This window comes from Pongo pygmaeus, chromosome 1 (genome assembly GCF_028885625.2).
Source record: "Pongo pygmaeus isolate AG05252 chromosome 1, NHGRI_mPonPyg2-v2.0_pri, whole genome shotgun sequence".
Classification (NCBI taxonomy): domain Eukaryota; kingdom Metazoa; phylum Chordata; class Mammalia; order Primates; family Hominidae; genus Pongo; species Pongo pygmaeus.
Window position 1 is genome coordinate 21315161 of NC_072373.2, and position 15879 is coordinate 21331039.

At 60.0% G+C, this 15879-nt stretch overlaps 1 protein-coding gene and 1 long non-coding RNA gene across 3 annotated transcripts in view; one reads left to right on the top strand and one right to left on the bottom strand.

Moving 5' to 3' along the window:
• The window catches only part of OBSCN (obscurin, cytoskeletal calmodulin and titin-interacting RhoGEF), a 173910-nt gene extending 162840 nt beyond the window's left edge, over positions 1-11070 (bottom strand). The window contains exons 1-8 of one of the 2 annotated variants that reach the window (XM_063671646.1): positions 10929-10986; positions 6374-7379; positions 5417-5686; positions 4699-4959; positions 4037-4345; positions 3306-3572; positions 2461-2742; positions 1875-2150 (exon numbers count right to left, since the gene is read on the bottom strand). In XM_063671646.1, coding sequence (XP_063527716.1) covers positions 1875-2150; positions 2461-2742; positions 3306-3572; positions 4037-4345; positions 4699-4959; positions 5417-5686; positions 6374-7361 — 2653 coding nt within the window. In that variant the 5' untranslated portion in view covers positions 7362-7379; positions 10929-10986. Of the gene's footprint in view, positions 1-1874; positions 2151-2460; positions 2743-3305; positions 3573-4036; positions 4346-4698; positions 4960-5416; positions 5687-6373; positions 7380-10928 lie in introns of both variants that reach the window. The other variant, XM_054467038.2, reaches the window with a different exon arrangement.
• Positions 5583-15657, top strand: LOC134740303 (uncharacterized). The gene is made up of 4 exons (XR_010127675.1): positions 5583-5705; positions 13732-13856; positions 14734-14837; positions 15012-15657. It is a non-coding gene; the product is annotated as an uncharacterized LOC134740303 (long non-coding RNA).
• Positions 15658-15879: the final 222 nt, after the last annotated feature.

Sequence of the window (15879 nt, forward strand, 5' to 3'; positions counted from 1 at the left end):
ACAGTCCTGCCACGGGCTCCTCCGTGGTCCGTGTGCTCAGGCGTAGCTCTTCCCATGCACAGGCAGCTGTGATGCCCAACCCCTGCCCAGTGAGGGCCCTGGCATGCGCCAGGAGGGCAGGGCGTGTGCCTACGAGAAGCTGTCAATAGCGCCTGGTGGCCTGAGTGTCCTTCGCAGACCCAGCATGCTGTCTCTCTCTCCCCTAAACTCCCACCTGTCCTGGAGGTCCACCGCCTATGGACACGGGCCATCACATGCACCAAGACAGAGAGAGGGTTCAGCTTCACAGACACTCCCCTGATTACTCAAACAACAGAGAGCAGGCACAGGGTGTGTTCCACATTGTGGATGAATTGGCCATTGGACTGTGAAAGTTAGGAGGGCTGAGCTGGCATGATTTTTAAACTTTTATACGTTAAACACCCATATACATCCCCCCGGAAACCAGGAGGATAGTTTTCCAGAGCCTGGCCTTGGGGCCCTCCCTGTCGTGGGGTCTGTGAGCAGGACCCAGCCCACGGAGGCCCAGCAGCCATGCTCCTTGAGAAGTTCTCTGTGTTCCTCCTTCAGCCTCCCAGCCAACATCTCTGAGCCCAGGAAGCTTCCAGAAAGAGCCAGGGCTCAGAGCCACCTACATTCAAATCTTAACCTGTCAAAGACACTTCAGTCTGTGGCTCTGCTCAGCCTCAGTCGCCTCATCTTAAAAACGAAGAGAAGGGCTTTAGAAACATTTTTGGTCCAAGCACTTTGGGAGGCTGAGCCAGAAGAATTGCGTGACACAAGCCTGGGCAACATAGCAAGACCTCATCTCTACAAAAAATACAAAAATTAGCTGGGCTTGATAGTGCATGCCTATGGTCCCAGCTACTTGGGAGGCTGAGGTGGGAGGATTGCTTGAGTCTGCGAAGTTGAGGCTTCAGTGAGCCGAGATGGCACCACTGAACCCCAGCCTGGGCGGACCCTGTCTCAAAGAAATAAAATAATAAAATAAATGAAATACAAAATAAAATAAAAACACATTTTAAATGAAGTGCCAGCCCTAAGCCTGGCCCACAAACACACAATACACAAAAGCGTCTGCAGAGCTGTGAGTGAGCCCTGGCGGCAAGGACGAGACACAGCAGGAGACAGAGGCCCAGGTGCAGATGGAAAAGATTCTCCTAACGCCTAAAAAAAACCAGGTCCACGCCCACATTCCACCATTTCCTTCATGTTATCTTTTCTTATTTTCTACATTTAGATCCTTTATCCATGTAAACATTAGTTTTTCATGTCATTTCTTTTCCCAAACAGAGAAGCAAATGTTCTCTGGGACAAGGCAGCAAACATAAGAAGCTGTGTTTTCTCATCCTGGTCTGCCAGCAGAATTCACCAATCCTGGCCGGTGAATGAGCGCGGCCCTGGGGGACAGAGCGCAGGTTCCCATGTCTCTAGCCTGAAGTATGGCAATTTTAGGAAAGGTAAGTTCAATGGTGCTGGCCCCTTCTCCCTGCACGTGAGATAACGTCTGGCGGTATTCATGACTGTGCCTCTGTCACCTGTAACCAGGTGCACCCAGGCTGTGAGGAGCTCTGGCTCTAAGGTACCTTCTGAGCAGCTGCAGAGCCTTCCCCACCTATGTATGAGCTGCAGGCTGAAACTCTGCTTTGGAGCAGCTTAACAGAAAGTCTGAAACACTCTCCTGGGCCACAATCCTCAAGCCTTCTGAATAAAACTAATTCTTTTAAAACCTTGATTTTTTTTTTCAGTTGACACCGTCAACCATTTGCTGGAGAAAAGAAGGGTCAGGAAGGTCAATCCTGCTCTACTGGAGGCAGCCAGACCTGCTCCCCACCCCACATGGGCCCGGACGCATGCACACACAGCATGCTCACCAGAGACGCGGAGCCGGAAGTCCACAGAGTCCTCACCCACGCGGCAGGAGTAGGTGCCCTCATCCTGCCTGGTGACTGTGGCTGCCACCAGCCGGTGCCGCGTCCCCACATCCTCCTGCAAGAAGCGCTCACCAGAGTGGCCCAGCTCCATGCCATCCTTGTACCAGTGCACGTGGACATGGGCTTCGGAGGTCTCACACTCAAACTGCGCCGGGCCCCCAGCCACAGCATCCACACAGCTGCCCGCCATGTCCTTGTGCAGAAAGCACGCGAGGCCTGCAGAACACAGGGTGGGTCAGGCACTGCAGAGGCCCTGAGCACGAACTCGGCCATAGTGCTCACAAGCTGGAGCTGCTCCGGCTTCTGGGACCACACAGGACACCCAGGCTCACCAGGCCAGAGGGACCCTGCTTGGGCAAGCAGCCAGCTCGGCCTGCTGACTCTAACCTTGGGACTTGTGCCCACCGGAGCAAACACCCAGTTATGGAGTCCCTCCCCCTACCAAGCTGGGCTCGCCTCCACTGCCCTGCCCCTCACCCTCCCCACAAAGTCAGAGAACCCCGCAGAGGCTGCCAGCTGCCCCCACCTTGCACGGACAGCCGGTAGGCGATGCGGCCCCCGCAGCTGACGCACTCGTAGAGGCCTGCATCGTCCCGGGCCACATCTCGCACAAGGAGCACCCGCTGCCCGGCTGATGCCTGCACCTCATACTTGGGGCCTGGGGGCAGTGTGTGACCATCCTTCAGCCACGTCACAGCCGCAGCCTGATCTGACAGCTCAGCCAGCAGCTGCGCCTCCTCATGCAGCCGAGCCAGCACCTCCCGGGCAGCTGCGGCTGGCGGCTTGTTGGCAGTCAGCCCTGGGGCCGCTGGGGGCCGGGTATGCGTGGCCAGAGGGGAATGGACGGAGGGGCACAGAAAGGTCAACAGAGGGGAATGGACGGAAAGGGAGACAAGGAGAGACAGACATGGGGCAGAGAAAGATAAAGGGAGGGACCCAGGAGAACAGCACGGGAGGACAGCAAGGGAGAGGCAGGCAGGGGAGACAATGGCAGAACAGAGGTCACAGATACACCAGAGAAGCAGGGGAGATGGAGGTGGAACAGCCAGGCATGGGATGGCAGATAGAAAAAGGCAGGAAAGAAACGGAAGGGAAAAGATGAACAAGAGAGAGGAGGGAGGAGGGGGAAAGGAGGAAAGGAGGGAGACAGACGTGAGGCTCTGCCCAGCAGGACCCCTGCAGCCCCAGGCCCTCACCCACACACCAGGGACCAGTGCCACGCCCACCACCCTGCCTGCTTCATCCCAGTGACCTGCAGGCTGACAGGGTGTCCTGGGGCCCTCAGACCTGTAGCAGCCCTACCTGGAGCCCTGACCCCGCCCACCCTGGAGAAATGAGGCTCAGGGTCCCAAGCTGGGGCTCTCCACCTACCCCGGACCTCCATCCGGATGCTGCTCTCAACGCCGTTGGCCACGAACTTCAGCTGCGCCCCATGCAGGCTGGCGGGCACCTCCCGGATGGTGAGCGTGTGCCGGGTGCGATCACAGTGCATCTCATACACACTGCTGGCCTTCAGGGCCTGCCCATCCAGGAACCACTCACCCGCTGAGGCCACCGTGAGGTCCACGGAGAAAGTGACCTCGCCACCCTCTACTGCCTGCACCGCCTTCAGCGGTGTCCTCACGGCCAGCTTGGGGGCTGTGGGGTGGGCAGCGTCAGAAAGGGGCCGAGGAGGAGTGGGAAGTGCTGCGGGGGTCTCTGCCTTCCCCTCCTCTTCCTACAGAGCCTAGACCCAAATGTTTCTCCTCCAGGAAGCCCAGCCAGCACACAGAGCGACCACAGCACGAGTCAGGCTCATGAAGGAACGAGGACAAGGTATAGCTGCCCTGAGACCCCTCCAGCATCCTACAAGCCCCACCAGAGTGGGGCAGCCCTGGAGCCCCGTTCCCTGGGTCTGCTGGAGACAGGCAGGCTCCCAGGGGCCCTGTAGTGGGGTCACCTATCCTTCCCACCATGGACACTGCACCAGGGCAAAGCCTTGGCAGCCCCCCTCCCCACAGAAGGTCTCCATGAGGCTACTCTGGCCTCCCCTGAGGCTGGACCTGGGGGATTCCGGGGCAGGTGAGCAGCCCCGTAGGTTGTAACAGGGAGGTCCCACTTACCCAGGTGGACAGTCCCCGGGAACTCAAGGTAGGGACTCTGACCAAAGCTGTTGAGAGCTGACACTCGGAACTGGAAGTTCCCCTCCTCCACCACATCAGCCACGGTCAGCTCAGGTGTAGCCACCCATTCAGCCTCGTGGCACCTGATCCAGGTGTAGGTGCCAAGCTTCTTCTTCTCTACCAGGTAGCCGTCGATAGTGACAGGGCGTTCCCCATGGGGTGGTGGGGACCAGCTGAGGATCACAGAACTCTCCGTCCTGGCCTTTACCACAGGATCCACAGGGGGTTGCAGGGGAGGCTTCCTGGGGGCTGTGTAGAGAGTGGGCAGAGGTCACCTACTGGGAGCCTCTTCCTGAGCCCTGGGTCTGGAATCACCTGGAGGAGTGTCACAGGATCCCCAGCTCTCTTGGGGCTGCTCTGGGGACCTGGACCACTGGCCACAACCTCCAGCCCCAGACCTGCAGCCACTTCTCTGGCTGCAGCTGAAGGACTGCGGGGGCTCAGGGAGCCTAACCTTGGAGGACCAGGGCTATGGTCTTGCCCCGCGGCCCTCAGCGCAACAGGCTGAAACCCAGAGAGCTGAGCTAATGGAGGGCAGGGGACTGGGACCAGGGAGACAGCAGGGAAGCGACGCCATCCTGGGAGCACCCTCAGGCCCTCACCCGACACGCAGAACTGGGTGGATGTCCGGCAGTCGCCAGCCATAAAGGCAACCTGGCCCACATCCTCCAGGCAGCACTGGGAGATGGTCAGTGTGTGGCGCGTGCCCTCCGCGGAGATGGCCACGCGGCCCCCGGCCACCACCTCCTCCTGGTTCCGCAGCCAGTGGACGGGGCCCACCGGGACCGCCAGCTCCACGCAAAACATGGCCGTGTCGCCCACGCGCACCGCCGTCTTCCGAGGGAGCTTTCGGAGGAGGTTTCCTGGGGTGGAGAGAGCCGGGCCGCTCAGACCAGCCCCTGCACGCCCCGCTCCAGACTCGCTACTCCGCTCGCCCCCCGTCTCCCGGTTCCCAACTGCCTCCGATTCACTTCTCCGCGCAACCCCTTACCTGTCCCGCCGGCCCAAGTCCCAGCTCGGCCCCGCAAGACCCCTGCCCACTTCGTCTCCCCTTCCCCCTAATCCCCCGCCCGTGCCCCGCCCGAGCTTGCTCCTCCGCCCCCAACTTACCTGCCCTTCCCGCCCCAGTCCCGCCCCTGCCTGCCCCAGTCCCAAATCGTACCTCGCAAACCCAGTCCGTCCGCACCCTGCCCGCCCCCGTGCCCGCCCAGCCCGTGCAGCCTGGCTCCCCCCACCCCCCGCTCCCTCCTCGGTGCCTCCTTGCCCCCGCTACCTCCCCGAAGCCGCCCCGTGCCCCGCCCCGTGCCGCGCCCCGCCTGCCTTGGACTGCGAGCTCCGCCACCGTGCGGCTGCCCTCTGGCGTCTCGCAGATGTACACCGCGTCGTCGTCGGCCGAGACATTGCGCACGGTCAGGCGGCGCTCGGTGCCCTCCTCCTCGATGCCGTACTTGGCGCTCGCCCACAACCGCGTCTCCTCCTTGAACCACGCGGCCTCAGTGGACGGCTGGGACACCTCGCACAGGAATGTGGCCGACTCCTTCTCCCGCACCTCCAGATCTTGCAGCCGCTTTTTGAAGGGAACCGCGGGCTCTGCCAGGAGAGGAGACTGGTGAGAGGGGCGGGGCCGGAGGGTGCAGGACGACCGCGGGGTGGTAAGGGGGAAATTGGGGGATTGTGGGCGGGAAAGGAGACTGGAGGATGCAGAGGTGAGGGTGTGGGAAGGAATAGGGGACGGGGCAGAGGGGCTGGGAGGCTGGAAAGGAGAGGGTGCAGGACAGAGGAGTGGGGTGGGGAGAGGAGCGAGCAGGAAGCAGAGGGGCTAAGGGTTGGGAAGGGCGCAGGGGAGGAGACGGGAAGTTGGGGGGCGGGGGAGTAGAAGAGCAGAAAGCAGAGTGGTGGAGATTGGGTTGGGAGCAGCGCCAAGGAGAGGGCGGGGCTGAGGAGGTGGGATCCCCTGCGGCCCCGCCCCTCTCACACCTCTCGCCCCTGTCTGTCGGCCAGCGGTGGGGTGGGGTGGGGTGGGGTGGGGTGGGGTGGGGTGGCATGAAAAGGGGGCGGGGCGGGCAGGGGACTGGGTGGGGAAAGCGGGTTGTGGGTCATTAGGACAGGTCGTGGGGCGTCGCCCGCATTTTGCGCACCAGGAACGGACACCTGCAACCCTGGATTCCACGACCGGACAGACGCGGGTGGGAAACGGCAGACCGCAAGGGCGAAAGGACCCAGGTGCAGGGGTTGGGGAGGAGCCTGGGCCCTCGCGCCCCGCACCCAGGAGCTCACCGCGCACTACGACCAGCACGGAGCTGTAGGTCTGGCCCACGAGGTTGGACGCCGTGCAGGTGTAGAGGCCGCGGTCCGACTGCTTGCAGAAGAGGATCTTGAGCACGAAGTTCTCCTGCGCGTCCTCGTACACCACGTGCCGCCGGCCCTCGGTCACCAGCTGGCCGTCCTTCTTCCACACCGTCTCGGGCTTGGGCTCGCCGGTCACGTAGCAGCTGAGGCGCGCGTGCTTCCCTTCGGTCACCGTGCAGGTGCGCGTGCCGGTGCTGGGCGGTGAGGCTGGGGCGCCCTCGGCGCGCATGGCCTCGCGCCGCCGCTGCAGGTGCGCCAGGAGCGCGGCCGTGGAGGTCCCGGGCCGGCTGGCCGTGTCCGCGGCGTCCGAGTCCACCACGAGCGCTGCGGCGGCGCTGGCGGCGCCCAGCGGGTTCTCGGCGCGGACCTCGTAAGTGCCGCCGTCGCGCGGCCGCGCCGCCCGAATGCGCAACGCACTCGCCTCGCCGAGCTCCTCCACGCGCACGCGGGGGCCGTCGGGCTCACCCAGGCGCCGCCCGTCCTTGGACCAGCTCACTGCCGGCTTCGGGGAGCCACCCACGCGGCAACGGAAGGTGGCCTCTGAGCCCTCGCGCACGCGGATGGACGTGGGCCGCAGCAGGAAGTGCGGCGCCTGCTCGGCGCACGCGGCCTCGGCGTCCACCTGCAGGCCCACGGCAGCGAAGGCCTCGCCTATGGCATTGCGCGCGCGGCACACGTATTGCCCACTGTCGCCCAGCGCCAGGTCCAGGATAGTGAGGCGGTAGAGGTCGCCGTCCTGGGCCAGACGGAAGCGCGCGCCCGCCGCCACCGGCTGCTGGTCCTTCTCCCAGCTCACCTGTGGCGTGGGATTACCCACGATCTGGCAGCTGAGGGTGGCGTCCTTGCCCACCGACACCACGAAGGCCTTGGGCCGGGTGAGAAAGCGGGGCGCCCCGCTGAACTGTGGCTGATCCATGAGGGTGGCGGCGGGGACCTGCGAGTAGGTGGGGATGGCCTTAGTGGGTATTGGAATGAGACCCGAGTGCACCCCACCGTGCCGCCTGAGGAACCCAGTTCAACACCTCCACACATCCTATTTCCCCCCCACTCCCCGCGCCCTGAGGAAGCATCACCAGTTGGCACCGCGACCCAGGAGTGCAGACTTGCCCCTTTCTGAGCATTTGGGGTTTGGTACCCTCACCTGCAAACGGCTCTTCTAGCCGCTGAGAACATCTTCCCTCTCCCTACCTACAGGGACCCACTGCCCCAGCTGCAGTTACTGGAGCACATGTCCCAAACCTACACCCCCTAGCAACCAGGCAGGGCCCCCTCCAGCGCAGTGCCCGCTATTTTTGGTTCCTCCCAGCCTACAAGCTTTGCTGTACCTCCCTGAGGCAGGCAGACCTGCCTGGTGCACTGTAGGCCACTCTCTACCCGCCCGGGGGCAGGGGAGGTATCCTTTCTCCTACCCCACACACTGCTGCCTCTGGGGCCTAAAACTTCAGCTGGCCTGTGTGTCCCCCACACCAAGAAGGGGAGCCTCGCTGAGCCCCGGCAGGCCTGGGTGCAGGAGGCCCACCATGGGCACCGGTCTCATGCCCGTCTCCTCTGCCTATTGCACAAGGAGGTCACTGGTTCTCCACCCTGGCAGGCTCCCCTCTGAGCCTCTTCTAGGTGAGATGCACCCTCTGCCCTGGGCAACGCCCTTACTCCCTCCTCTTCCCCGCCACCCCTACGCAGCTCTCCTTCAGCAGCCCCTCCAGGTTGCACTGAGGGGCCGGTCCCGCCTGAAGCTGCCCTTGCTGCAGAGGGGCCTCACCTCTTCTGCAGGGTCACACACCTCCCTCCTCCCCAGGGGCATGCTCTTCATCCATGAGCGGGAAGGACTGGAAACCACTTAGCTGCTTGCTCCCAGGCCCCTCCACTGAGCCCCAGGGTAGGATTGGGATGCAAGGGCAGCACACAGTCAGGGATCTGGCTTGGAAGCATAGCTGGGGGACCCCAGAGTCTGGAGCTGGCAAGGCCAGTAACATCCCCCTGGAAGGGCTAGAGACCTCCAGGCTGAGACCAGCTGGTCACCCCACAGTTCTCAGCCACACTGGCCAGCTGGACATGCTGCAGGGTTGAGGGTGGACACCAGTGCCAAAGGCCCCGGGTGACGCTGTCCTTTGACCACCCCAGGCCAAGCCCAGCAGGCCAGCCGCCCCAGTACAGTCCCCCCATATAGATGGTGTGGGGTGACACTACCCTGCCTATGCAGCTCTTCTGTAGGAACAGCGGGTGTGAGTGGGCCCCACGGGCACTGGGCTGACCCGGGGCGCCTTAACTCCCTCCAGCCCTGGCAGGCACAACCACCCCATGGTGGAGAGGCCCCCGCCAGGGCACCTCGCCTGCACTCTCCCTCAGGCCAGAGCCACCAGCTTCTGGGCCTGGGCCGCCCACTGTAGGCTGGGCCAGGGCGACGTTCCCAGGCCCTCCTCCTGGTCCTGTGATTCAGGTAGTTAATCCCCCTTAATCCCCTTGGGCAGACTGATGCTGGAGCAGGGCTGGACTGCGGGCAGCAGGTACCACTCTGCTGACTCACTGTGCAGTCAGCACCTATGCTGCAGCCCAGCCTCCCCACCCACAGCAGGGCTCTGGGGCTGGGGAGGACCTGGGCAGGGGCCTGCCCACAGCAGGGACCGGGGTCCGAGTTCCACCCTTTCTGGGAATTTACCTCTATGGGCTCCTCCCAGGACTCAAAGGGCTACTTTGACATCAACTCTGCAGGGCCCACGAGCTCTGGGCTGTCCCCAGCACTCTCCAAAGTCATACAGTCAGGCCAGGTATGGTGGCAAGCACATGTAATCCCAGCACTGTGGGAGGCAGAGGTGGGAAGATCCCTTGAGCCCAGGAGTTCAAGGCCAGCCTGGGCAACATGTGAGATCCCCATCTCTACAAAAACAATTTAAAAAAATTAACTTGACATGGTGGCAGGTGCCTGCTGTCCCAGCTACTCAAGAGACTGAAGCAGGAGGATGGCTTGAGCCCAGGAGGTCAAAGCTGCAGTGAGCTGTGATTATGCCACTGCCCTCCAGCCTGGGCAACAGAGCAAGGCCCAGTCTCTTAAAAAAAAAAAAAATCATATAGCAGGTCTGTGGGTTCCCCAAAAGCAGAAAGGGGCATCCTCTCCCCCAACCTCTGCCACACCCAGATCCCCAGCTGGCCCTGTCAGGGTCACAGTGGAACAGATGAGGCAGCATGTGTGGGTAGCCTCTCTGGGCCTAGAGGACCGGGACAGGTCAGGGAGCTCCCGTTACTGCCCGTGCCGAAGGGACAGAGGTGCACAGGCTGACCTTGGCCTGGGAAGAGCGTGTAGACACTGAGGTCCTCATCAGCTGCCAGGCACGGCACTATAGCCCTGCATTCTGTCACCTGGTGCAGGCCCAGGAGGCCGACTGCAGGGTCTGGGGGGCTCATGGCAGCCCCGTCAGGAGGCGTCCCCACCAGTCAGCAGGCCTAGGGCCAGAGAGGGGCTCACCAAGCAAGGACACTTGAGGGTTCAGGAGTCATCCTCCTCCCTGACAACCCATATCACAGATGAGGAAACAGGCCGAGCAGGAAGGGGGCCACCACGGTCACCCCTGGGGCTCCCAGGAATCCATTGGGCACTGGGACATCTGCAGAGGCTGTCTTTTTTCTCTGCCACGTTTTGGGTCTGGGCACCCCATGAGCTTCCCCAGGAGGGGGAGACTTCAGCCTCCCAGGAAAGCCTTTTACCCACCATGGACCACACTTGGGCTCCTCAGCCCCTTGAGGCCTCACTCCAACCCTGTGGGACCCCCCCAACCATGCCCCGGGTGACAGGCCCTGCCCACAGCCGCCCACCCCTCAGCAGCCCCTCCACCCTGACTGTTGCAGAACTTTGCCACTCTGGTCCTCCAGGGGCCCGGGACCATCACAGGGAAGAGTCCAGAGTGGGAGGCAGCTCCCAGGGCGCCACCTCACTGGCCCTCCCCACCCCTACACTGACAGGCAACCTGGGCAGCCTGTGCTCCCATGCCCTTCCAGCATGAAGTTCCAAGGGCAGCGCCCCAGGGCTGTGCTTCACCTTAGACCCCACCGGAGGCTTCAAGCGTTCTGGGGAAATTCTTTCCTGGAGTCAGGTGTCAGCGCCCCTCTGGCTGTCCACTCCGCTGAGCCAACAGGCCCAAAATAGCCCCAGCTGTCAGCGGGCATCTATCTCAGCAGTGCTGGGGGCAGGGCCAGCCGGACCCCCAGGCCGCTCTCTGAGCGAGGGTCAACTCCGGGGTAGAGGGGACGGTGGGTGCAGGGCACCGCCCCGGCTACCCTGCAGCCCCAGGCCAGCCTAGTGGCTCCATCCCCATGTGAGGGGCCCAGCTCCAGGGCTCAGAGGGAGCAGAGGCTGGAACCCCAGCCCCGCCACAGGGAGCTGCACCGTGGCCAGACCTTGAAGTCTTCCCCACTCCCCAGACGTGACCTTTAGTGGAGCCACCCTCCAGGGCACAGAACGGCCCCACCCTGCCCGGCTCTGTCTCCTCACCTCTCTCTGTGGGGGCTCTGGGCAGCACGCAGGCTGGGGGCACAGGCTGGGAGGCAGGGGCTGCCGGGTCTCACCTCCCTCCAAGGGCCCAGGACCAGCAGGCTGCCTACCAGCAGCCCACACTCCGGCCGCTCCTCAAACTGGACGGGGACAAAAGGACAGGCGGACACTGTCAGCTGGAGAAGCCTGGGCCCGCCCCTACCCCACCCCCTGTGCCAGCCAGGCCAGCCCAGCCCAGCTCCAAAATAGCCCGGGTGTCACTGTCCCGGATTCAGTTTCACCCTCGGCCCTGTGGGAGGCAAAGGGCAGATGCTTGGGGCCACAGCAAGGGAGGGGGGGACAAACGCCTGTGTCCTCAGCAATGATGGAGGCCAGGGGTCACCGCCAGGGACGGGGGACGCTGTGTCCTCAGCAGTGATGCCGGCCGGGGGGCAACGGCCAGGGATGGGGAAGACACCTGAGTCCTCAGCAGTGATGGAGGCCGGGGGCCACAGCCAGGGACCGGGGGACACTGTGTCCTCAGCAGTGATGGAGGCCAGGGTTGCCTGTGTCCTCAGCAGTGATGCGGGCCGGGGGCCACAGCCAGGGACGGGGGAACCCTGTGTCCTCAGCAGTGATGGAGGCCAGGGTTGCCTGTGTTCTCAGCAGTGATGCAGGCCAGGGGCCACAGCCAGGGATGGAGAGACCCTTGTCCTTAGCAGTGATGCGGGCCGGGGACCACAGCCAGGAATGGGGGGACCCTGTGTCCTTAGCACTGATGCTGACCAGGGGCTGTAGCTGGCCTGCTCCCCCCCTCAAACCAGCATCCTGGCGTGTGGGGCAGGAGGGAGCCTGGGGGACCCAGAAAGGCTCTGAGGGAGACAAGGGACCACCCCAAGGGGAGCCCAGGATGGATCTTGAGGCAGCCCCAGTACTGCCCCCAGAGGGGACCCAGGACCACCCCCTAGAAGGACCCAGCACCCACCTGAGGGCCAGCGGTGGAGGGATAGGGGCAGGAGCCTGGTGCACCCTGCTTGGGCAGGCCCAGGCCTGTGGCAGGCCGCTGCCCACCCGGGGCCCTCCTGGAACCCTAAGCTGGGTCTCAGAGTCATCCTTACATGGGAGCACAGGAGTGTCCTGTGAGAATCCAGCCTGCCTGGGGGGAGGGACCAGCCCCGGCGAGGGGATGCTGATGGCACCCTGCTTCATACCCAAGAGGAGCTGGCCCCGTCCCCATGGCCCTGGCCAGGAAGAAGTGTGGACCGGGCACTGGGCAGGCCCAACCAGGGGAAGAGCAGCCAGAGAGGGCCACCCAGTGGGAGCCCTGTGCCTTTCCAGGGAGGGCCCAGGTCCAGAGGAGAAGCCGAGGCTCTAACCACAGGGGCCTCCATGGAGGGAGGAGGGAGCAGGGCGGCATGTGAGGTGGGATCCTGCACCCTGCACCTGGGGGCACTTATCCTGAGGTGTGCTCCCAACAGGGCCCCAGCTACCAGCACCACGGAGCTAAAGAAGGGGCTGGCCGGGCAGGGTCTGGAGCTGGGCCCAGGAGGACAGCTCAGGCTGTGGTAGGAGGGAGGGTGGGGAAGATGAGGGTGGTCAGAATCTGCTCTGTGCCTCCAGGCTTTGCCCTATCCCTGATCCAGTTCCAGGCCTCTATGTGTCCTCACAGGGTACCTCAGGCTCGTCCGGGCAATAGCCAACATCTCTCATGTGTCCTCAATCAGAAAGAGGGCGAGGGGTCTCTGGAGTAACGGTCATGTCATTCTGCAGCCTTGTCTCATGACTGATCACTTCCAAAAGCTCACGTTCTAATCCTGTCACCTTGGGTGTCAGCATTTCAACGTGTGAATCTCCGGGACACACATTCAGACCACAGCACCAGGGAGAAAGGAAAGGCTGGAAGGAGCTGGAAGGAGCTCCCCCACCAGGAGCTTGGCCCTGAGCTGCCCCAGCCATGCAGAAGTGTGTGTGCATTGTGTGTGCTCGAATACATGCCCCACCCCCTCCAGGACAGGGCCATGGAGGGTGCAAAGACGGCTGTGCAGGCCAGACCCTTGCAGGTCCTCCTGGACCTGGGAGAAGTGATGCCCCTACAGCCTCCAGGAACAGCCTGTCCTCCTGACCCTCTTCACTGCTGCCTGCTCCGCTGCATCTCCAAACACCACTGCCAGCCATCAGGCTGGATTTTCTGCCTCCTTCACAGGACCCCTGTTGTTCCTTATTTCCCTGAAACGTATTTGTTGAAGACAGTGGGATATTCACACTACGGAGCTTCCGGAGGCTTTGTGCCCAGGGTGTCCTTCACACCACGGGAGGCCACAGGACGCAGTGGCTGGCCATGGACCTTGCCTATTCCTGGCTGGAATCCACTGCAAAGAGAACTTTCATGGAGCTGCTGTCTGTTCAAAGGGGTACAGGTGGAGGAGGAGCAGACACAATTTCCTGAGGAAAGCAAATGTCACTGTGTCCCTTGAGTTGCCAGCTTCCACAGGGATGTCCCGCCATGAGCCCTCCTCCCAGGGGCTTTCACAGCTGGGTGGGCTGGCATCCTGGGTGCAGTTTAACTGAAGGGGGTGTTCTCACAGCCACCTCCCAAGGCCTGGGGGATGGTGGGCCTGGAGGCCTCAGACCTGCACCTGCTGCCCAGGCGATGGGGTGGCTGGGCCCCGGGTGCCCACAAACTATAGGCAAAAAAAAGTGTAAGTCCGTCCTGCAGGGTTTCCTGAACATTTTATGATCCCCAAGTCGTATCTGAACATGTCAAGAATCTCTGGTGTCTTGGCTTGGGTGTAAAGATGAAGTTCTTTCCTCCTCTGTATTCTAGGAGGAAAGAGGGTTTTCATTCCCTTCTGAATGTTAGGAGGGAAGGCATTTTCCATCCTTGACCAGCTTGTAGATGACACGCATTCAGCAAACACACACTCCCAGCAGCACCGAGAGAACACACAGGTGTGTCACGCTTTTGTGTTCATAAGGCCTTTTCATGTCAGTATCTTATCAGATATTCCCAAACAAGGGTGTCTTCTCATAGAAGAGGGGCCTGAGGCTCACAGGGTGAAAACAATTCGCTTAAGCCTACACAGCGGCTGTGCTGGCAACGTTTCTCCCGGTATAAATGAGAAGCAGCCTTTGTGGCCACACAGATGTGACTGCTAAGTGCATTGTCCCACCCTGAAGGAGATTATTCCTCAACAAGAGGACATTAGTGCAAAGACTGATGAAGTCTGTAGTTTCGTGGGTTGTTTTTTTTTTAAGCATAAGGGGTAATTAAGTAATAAGGCAGTTGTGAGGATGCAACTGCCAAAAGTTTGAAAAAAGCTGCCCAGATGGAAATCTGCTTGCATTTATGCAAGCAGATAGGTGAGGGATTTTTATTGTACTGCTATGTCCCCTACCTGCCCCAGCTTTATTGAGTTATAATTGACAAGCAAAAATTGTTTATATTTAAAGTGTACAATGTGATGTGGCCTTTTTGTTTTGTTTTGAGACATAATCTTATCACCCAGGCTGGAGTGAAGTGGTGCAGTTTTAACTGCGCAGCCTCATGATCCTCCTTCCTCAGCCTCCTGAGTAGCTAGAACCACAGGCGTGAGCCACCATGCCTGGCTAATTTTTTGATTTTTTTTTTTTTTAAGAGACAGGGTCTCCCTGTTTCCCAGGCTGGTCTTGAACTCCTGGGCTCAAGCAGTCATCCTGCCTCGGCCTCCCAAGGTGATGGTATTACAGGCATGAGCTACTGTGCCTGGCCAGAAATGGTGAATTATAATTAAAGGCATCCGTAAGTCATGCTGTCATATTTTAATGGAAATACCTCCTTTCATTGCAGCTGGGTTGCTTACAAATACACTACTTCAAAGTAAACTTTCTCTAGCAACGTATCAGGAGCAAAGTAAAATCTATCTGGAGCAAGTAAATCTGACTGCTACCCCAGTAAGTGATTGTTTTAATTTTACTTACTTGTTATTGATACATAACTGTACATATTTACAGGGCACATGTGATGTCCTGATGCCTGCATACAATGTGTAATGATTAAGTCAGGGTTTATGACACCATTCCCTCAAACACTGATCATTTCTTCACACTCCAAATCTTCTCTTCTAGCTATTTTGAAGCATACACGGGAAGCTGGTTCCTGGACTCCCGCATATACCAAAATCTGTGCATACTCAAGTTCTACAGTCGGCCCTGTGGAACCCAAGCATAGGACAAGCCGGCCCTCCCTATACACATAGGTTTGACATCCCGAGAACACTGTTGGTTCCCTTCCCATTTGGTTCCAGAAAATCTGCGTATAAGTGGACTCAGTGGTGCAAACCCATGTTGTTCAAGGGTCAACTATATATGATGAATTACTGTTACCTACAGTCACTCTACCATGCTACTCAACACTAGAACTGATTCATTTTCTCTGACTGTGTGTCTCTACCCATTAACCAGCCTCTCTTCATCTCCCTTCCCGCTTCCCTCCCCAGCCTCTGGTAACCATCATTCAACTCTCTACCTCCATGAAATCAACATGAGTGAGAACCGGTGAAGCCCAAACATAGTCTCGAGTTTAGCTTTTTTTTTTTTTAACTGTAAGAGGCTAAACATGCTTGAGGAGGACACAAAAAAAGTCTGAAGACAACTGCCCAGATGAGAATCTTGCACTTGCACAAGTAGAGAGGAGAGTTAGTTTTTATACCATTGCATCCCCAATCCCAGCTTTATTGATGTACAAATAAAAATTGTACATATTTCAAGTGTACAATGTGATGTTTTGATATATGTCTACATAGCGCAAATTAGCTCCCACATAGGAATGACAACATGCGATATTTACCTTTCTGTGCCTGGCTTATTTCACTTAACATAATGACCTCCAGTTCCATACACGTTGCTGCTAATGACAGGATCTCATTCTTTTGATGGCTGAATAATACTCCATTGTGTATATGTACCATGTTTTCTTGGACATTCAAGTTGACTC